General features: G+C 42.4%; 1 protein-coding gene across 3 annotated transcripts in view; it reads right to left on the reverse strand.

Annotated features, from left to right (window-relative positions):
- TANGO2 (transport and golgi organization 2 homolog (Drosophila)) overlaps window positions 1-7,542 on the reverse strand; it is a 52,555-nt gene that overhangs the window by 35,239 nt on the left and 9,774 nt on the right. For all 3 annotated transcript variants that reach the window (XM_006875822.1, XM_006875823.1, XM_006875821.1), the window contains exon 2: window positions 2,070-2,158. In XM_006875822.1, the coding sequence (XP_006875884.1) occupies window positions 2,070-2,158 (89 nt within the window). The remainder of the gene's footprint in view (window positions 1-2,069; window positions 2,159-7,542) is intronic.

Consider the following 7,542-nt stretch of genomic DNA (forward strand, 5'->3'; position numbering starts at 1 on the left):
CAAAAGAACCAATAGATCTGTTTTGGAAGAAGTACAACCAGAGTGCTCCTTGGAGGCCAAGATCCCTGAATATCTAGTATGAATTCCACTTGGCCATGATATATTATTTTTGATATATTGTTGAATCCTATTGGCTAGGGTTTTGTTGAGAATTGTTGCATCTATATTTATGAGGGATACTGGTCTATAATTTTCTTTCTTAGTGGCATCTTTGCCTTGTTTTGATATTAGATGATGCTTGTTTCATAAAATGAATTTGGGGATTTTCCTATCCTCTTCTATATTACGGAATCATTTGAGTAGAACTGGTATCAGCTCTTCTCTGTTTGATAGAATTTACCAGTAAAATCATCTGAATCTGGACATTTTTAGTTGGGATTGTTTTAATGACTTCATCAATTTCTTCTTGTTATAGGCCTGCTCAAGTTTTCTACTTCAACCTGTGTTAGTTTAGGTATGTTGTGTGTTTCTAGAAATTTGTCTATTTCTTCTAGATTTTCAAATTGGTTGGAGTACAATTTTTCATTAAATTGCTATTATCCTTTTTATTTCCAGTGGTTCTGTTGTGACGGGTCCCTTTCTTCATTGAAGGTCTCCAAAGTCAGGTGACCTGGGAAACCATGTGGACTGTACTTGATGGACCATTTGGAGGATGCCTGAAGTTGGTGCAGCCACCCCAGCTGTGATAGTTAAGGCTAGGTCAAGATTCTCAGTGGCTTGACAGTTAAAATGTAGTAATCCCATAGTTAGTCTCAGGGAACACCATGGTTAACTGACATTAACACAGTCCACAAAGACAATGTTCTACAGCCTACTTTGGTTAGTAGCATCTAGGATCTTGGATCTTAAAAGCTTATCATAAGCAGCTGTCTAAAGTAAAGCTATTGGTCTCTCCCTGTGCAGAAGAAAGAAAGAAGAAAATTGAAAAGGTTTAGAATCAATTAGTCCAAATAGAGTAATGGAACATGTGAACTTCAGTCTCCATGACTCTGAGACCAGAAGAACTGGATGGTGCCCATCTATCAACTGTTCTGAAAGGGATCACCTCAGAAGGTCTTGCATAGTGTGGCAAAAAATATGGAAAACACAAAATTATTTTTAAAAAGATTGGATTTACTGATCAGAAAGAGACTAAGACTAGAGGAATCTGACACTATGGCCCTCTACCACCCTTCAGATCTGGAAAGGAACTCATCCTCGTGGTCCAATTTTCAGCCAAAAGTAGATAGATATATAAGGGGGACAACAGCATCGTAGTAAGGTATGCTCACCATGGAATGGCCAATCATTCAAAATCAAAAGGGCAACATTTACCTAAGGACAAAGTTGAGAAGGAATGGGACGGTGGGTGGAAAGGAACTAGAAACCACAGGAAGGAAGCAGGATAATTGTTGCATGGAAGGGATTGCAATCATTGAGATGACACAAAGTGTATAATTTGTTGAATGTAACGCTGATGATCTTGCCTATAAACCTTCATTCAATTCACAACAAAAAGTTAAGGGGAAAAACAAAAAGATAGAGTCATCCCTCATGATGAAATATAAAATAATGTAATCACTTTCATGATGACATCTGCTATGAGCAGTCAATCAACTGAAGGAGGGTTTCCTTGGGGGTGTGGCCTGTTTCCAGTATATGTCAAAGCTCTAGAAAAGTTTGTTTGTTTTTTACTGGGTCTGGATCCTGCATCTGGCTCATCATTTTACCTCTAGTTATTTAGACTTGAGTTAGCAGCCTGCTGTACTACCTGCTGGTCCTGGGAATTGTCAACAGTCTGCAGTATGACCTGCCAATCTTGGGTTCATTAGCCCCTGTAGTTATGTGGGTCAGGAGAAGCCTTCAGGTGGAACATGCCCACCTCTACAACTGTGTGAGCCATTTCCTAGAGAAACCTCTAAAGAATCCAGTCTAACACAAAGAGGCAACTTGTCTGTGTCCACTCACATACTCTGCATGTCCCATAAGAAAGACACAATTGCCTCATGGTTTGAGTTTGCACTCCAGACCAGGTGCTGGCTGCATCGAGTAGCACAGTCCTGATAATGATGAAGGGCAGCATGACTTACCACTGAGGATCTCATTGTTGTTCCCCCAAAAGTCAGCTACTTTGGATGGCCTGTGGTAGAATTCATCTCTGTTGGCTGCTAGAATAAGCCTGGAAGAAGAAAACAAGACTTAGGATCTCAGAAAAAAACAGAAACACAAAGCCACGTGTTCACTAAACTGTAGAGACAGGCATACACGGTCCATCGCTGGAACACTAGCAGAAAGGTTGGTGGTTCAAACCCTTCCAGAGATGCCTTGGAAGAAAGGCTTGGTGATCTCCTCTAAAATTCTATGGAGTTCTATTCTGCACACACAGGGTCGCTATGAGTCAGAATCAACTCAGTGACAACTAATGGCATGAATAGCTAAACAGAAAGGGGACAGTGACCCACCCATGCTTCCAGGGACGAAGGACTCCAGCGGCTTCAGCAGTGCTGGTTCCCACATGTCCGATGGACTGAGACCTCCTGAACCCCCTCTCATGTTGAGGAGACAGGAAGAGAAACTAGGGTTCCACCAAGTCCCCCATCAACAGCCATGAGACTGCTCACCTTAGCTTTGCACATGTTGCTCGTCTGCCCAAATTGATGGTCACCGAACATGCCCCAGGGCCACTGGGATGCCCATCTGTCCCATCCCTGAGCATATCCAAGTTGAGCCACCAAGGGCACACACCATATGCCAGGTCGTGTCTGGAGAGGGAGCACTGTGCCTTCTTCATCTGGGAATTGGGTAGGGGAAGGGGTTTCTCTGCATTATGAATTAAACAAGCATTTCCTTTGTAATTCTGGTTGTTGGTAGGTTTCATTGAGTCAATTCGGACTCATAGCAACCCTAAGTACAACAGACCGAAACACTGCCTGGTCCTGCACCATCGTTGTGATGCTTGATTCCACTGTTGCAGCCACTGTGTCAGCTTATTTTATGGAAGGTCTTCCACTTTTTTGCTGACCCTCTGCTTTACCAAGCATGATGTCCTTCTCTAGGGACTGGTCCTCCTTCCAGATGACACATCCAAAGCACATGAGACAAAGCCTTGTCTTGTTTCCTCCTTCCAAGACAGACTGATTCCTTTTTCTAGCAGACCATGCTAATTTCAGTCTTCTTTGTTAACACCATTCAAAGGCACCAGTCTTCTCCAGTCTAAGTATTCAGTGCCCAGCTTTCACATGTATGTGAGGTGACTGAAAATACCATGGCTCAGGGCAGGTGTACCTTAGACCACAAAGTGACATCTTTGCTCTTTAACATTTTAAAGAGGTCTTTTGTAGCAGATTTGCCCAACTTTCAAATGGTGACATGCTTCCTCTATTCACATATCTCCCTGGGGAGTTAGCGATGACCAGGGAGGCAGACAACCTGCATGGGGAGGACCTGGAGAGTTAAAGCCCACAGGGAGCTTCTGCTGTTGGCTTCTGGCTCTGAGTTTTTTGTTTTTTGTTGTTATTGTTGTTAAGTGACTTCAAGTCAATTCTGATTCAGCGATCCTGTGTAGGGTTTCCAAGGATGCAACCGGTGGGCTTGAACTGCGACCTTGCAGTTCAAATCAACCTTGTGGTTGAGTGCTTACTTATCCTACAGCACCACATACACAGAATAGCATGCACAAATTGAACAATTTCTTTATGAACAATTTGGAAAAATGTTCTTCAAACTGTGCAACCATTCTCAACCTCCTTTTCCAAATTATGCCACACTATTAAGTGTCTCATCTCCAGGATTCTGATTCTTGTGTAAGCATGTGTTTTGTGAATGATTCCAGCATATTCACTGCTGAGTCCTTTTTTCCACCAGAGTTGCTGTGCAGTTGAGTGGCTTGTGGCTCACCAGGGCTTTCATGAAACACCTCGTTTAGAAAGGCGTACAGCTGGGACAAGGTAGATACCTATGCTCCAGGACTCCTGGAAGTAATTCCTTCTTGGTGCCTTGATGTGAACTGAAGTACACCAGGATCCATGTTCAGGAAGCAGAGATGGCGGCATCACTGAGAAGAGGCTGAGGATGACAAGTCACCACACGGCTCTGCTCTGCTCTAATAACAGAAACCACAAACCACCTGTTGCCTGCTGGAGAAGCCATCAGTGCACCAAGGTGGTTCAGCAGCAGGTTGCAGTTCATGTGCTGGGCATGACCCTGTGATCCCACCTCAATGATGACCCCTCCAGAAATTCAACCCTGAAGGACAACAAGCCATCCAGCAGTCACAGCCCCACCAGGCCACAAAAGCACCTGGAAACGAGGGTGGGGATGTGCTGACATGCTAACTGCTGTGTAACAAATACCCAAATGCAATGGGTTCAAGTAATGCCCATTTATTATCTCTACTCTTGTGTACCAGGAGCTTAGCAGGGTCCTCTACTCAGGGTCTGTTGGCCCGCCTGGGGTAAGCCTATCCCCTTTAAAATAAATTATGTTTTACCAAAGGGAAGAACACACTCAGCATTTCTCAAGCTGAGGAAACTGAAAAAAAAAATTCAAGCCTCAACTTGAAACACTGAAGGATTTAATGATGAAAAAAGCATCAAAGAAGATGGAGGGAAAACACAGAGTCACTGTGCCAAAGAGAAACGGTCACTGCTCAACCATTTCAAGAGGTAGCATATGATCAAGAACCAATGACATGGACTAGAGTGGAGAGTGAAGTGTCCAGCTGATAAGAAGAGAGGGCATATGCATAAGAACACCCACACTTGCAGATAATACCTACTTGTCCTGGCTTCAATGACTGGATGATCGGAGCTCAACCAGAAGTAAAAAGAAGAGGAAAAAAAAAAAAATCCTCATACAATTTGATGAACATGACCTACACCTATGGAAGCAGTAGCTCAAAAAAAAGGGAACAAGTCCTTACAGCAAGAATCATTCCCACCCCCTCCACACACAGAGTAGACAGGGATGGGCAACTTGGACATTGGCTACCCAAAATGAGGGATGGGGGTCTACAAAGGCAAGAAGTGGCTGGCTTACAAGCTTTCAAGAGGGAACCTAGATCCAGAGGGCATGGAGGAAGGTAGAATCTCCAGTGAGTAGTATTCAATCTGTCTAGGCGGAGTTGATGCAATGAAATGCAGACGGGTCTCTTGTGATACAATTTTGAATAATTGTTATCAGGACTGATTGTGAGGGTTGGAAATGTAAAGGTAGATGTTTTATAGCAAGGAGGGGAGTGATTAACTTTTCAGTCTAGGAGCGGAGGTCCCTAGGACCATCAAGGGAAAAGAGCAGAGAGCGGGACCCTACCCAGAGAAGCACTGATGCCTGAAATGGAGGCAGAGATGATGATGTGGAGCGATGGAGCAGCTGGAGACTTTAGATCCAGAGAGGGAGAGCAACTGTGTGCTGAAGACCTGGGGGGTATGGGGGGAAGGATTGCATGGAGGGGATTGTAACCATGGCAATGAGAGATAATATACGATAGAATGAATGTAAAACTAAGGTTCTCCCATGTATACTATCACATAATTCACAATAAATCATTTAAGAAAAAAAAAAAGAACCAATGACACTGAAGGAAGAAGTCCAAGGTGCATTGAAGCCATTGGCAAAAAACAAGGCACTGGGAATTGATGGATTACAAATTGAAATCTTTCAACAAACTGATAAAGCATGGAGGCACTTACTCATCTGTGCCAAGAAATTTGGAAGACAACTACCTGGCCAACTGACTGGAAGAGATCCATATTTGTGCCTATTCCAAAGACAGGTGACCCAATGGAATGCAGAAATCATTGGTCAATATCATTGATATCCTACACCAGTAAAGGTTTACTAAAGTTAATACAAAAATGGCTGCAAACATACATTGACAGAGGACTTCCAGAGGTTCAAGCCAGTTTCAGAAGAAGTCGTGGAATGAGGGATATCATTGCTGATATCAAGAATACCAGAAAGGTGTTTACTTGTGCTTTACTGAATAAGCAAAGGCTTTCGATTGTGTGGATCATGACAAGCTACGGACAACATTGCGAAGTACGAGTATTCCAGAATACTTTATTGTGCTCATGTGGAACCTGTACGTAGACCAAGAGTCAGTTATTAGAACAGAACAAGGGAACACTGATTGGTTTAAAGTTAGGAAACATGTGTGCCAGGGTTGTATTCTTTCACCATATATCTATTCAATCTGTATGGTGAGCAAATAATCCAAGAACCAAGATTATATGAAGAAAAACATGGTATCAGGACTGGAGGAAGACTCATTAACAACCTGTGATATGTAGATGATACAACTTTGCTTGCTGAAAGAGGACTTAAAATACTTACTGATGAAGATCAAAGACCACAGCCTTCTGTATAGGCTGCACCTCAATGTAAAGAAAACTCCTCACCACTGCACCAATAAACAACATCCATATAAATGGAGAAAAAATTGACGTTGTCAAAGACTCCATTTTTTCTTGGATCAGCCATCAACACTTATAGAAGTAGTAGTCAAAAAATCAAATGATGTATTGCATTAGGCAGATCTGCTTCACAAGACCTTGTAAAAGTGTTCAAGAAGATTTTTTTTAAAAAGTGTTCAAGAGCTAAGATGTCAGTTTGAGGACTAAGGTGTGCCTGACTCAAGCCATGGTATTTCCAATAACCTCATATGCATGCAAAAGTTGGACAGTGAATAAGGAAGACTGTAGAAGAATTGATGCATTTGAGTTATGGTGTTGGAGGAAAATAGAAAAAGTACCATGGGCAGTCAAAAGAACAAACAGATCTGTGTTGGAAGAAGTACACTCAAAGTGCTCCTTGGAAGCCATGATGGCCAAACTTCATCTCTCAAACTTTGGACATGTTATCAGGAGGCACCGGCCACTAGAGAAGGATATCATGTTTGGTAAAGTGGAGGGTCATAGAAAAAGAGGAAGATCCCCAATGAGATGGGTTGGCACAGTGACAGCAGGGATGGGCTCAGGCATAATGATTGTGAGGTTGACCCAAGACTAGGCAGTGTTTCATTCTGTTGTGCATAGGGTTGCTGTAAATCGGTACTAACTGGATAGCACCTAACAAGAACAACTATATACACAGCAAGGGATACACTGTTTCAATAAATGCTTCCTGTGCAATTTAGTGACATTGTTTATTGTGCAATAATCTTCCTTTGATGAAGGAAGATGATTTTTGTAATTAGGGGCTGTCAAATAGGTTCCAATTCATTGCAACCCTGAATACAATGCCCTGTAGTACACCATCCTCACAATCATTGCTACATTTGCTGTTACGGACCGTGTAAGACTGGTCAGAGGTTCGAGGCCCTCTAGGGCCGAGTGTAACAAATGAGGCCACTGGCAGTTAATGGCAAATTGCTTTCATTTTAATATTCAGTTATATATATTAAATTAATACATGGAGCCTTTGAGAATCCACAGATAAATGTGATATTTTTCCTAAAGCCTAAAACCTAAAGACTAAAGGTTGCAAGGTCAAGCCTTTCTCCAAAAGGATTAACTAAAAATATCTTAGCTACTTCTCAGTTCTTTGTTCTATAGACAAAGAACC

The sequence above is a fragment of the Chrysochloris asiatica genome, unplaced genomic scaffold (genome assembly GCF_000296735.1).
Source record: "Chrysochloris asiatica unplaced genomic scaffold, ChrAsi1.0 scaffold00340, whole genome shotgun sequence".
Taxonomy (NCBI): Eukaryota; Metazoa; Chordata; class Mammalia; order Afrosoricida; family Chrysochloridae; genus Chrysochloris; species Chrysochloris asiatica.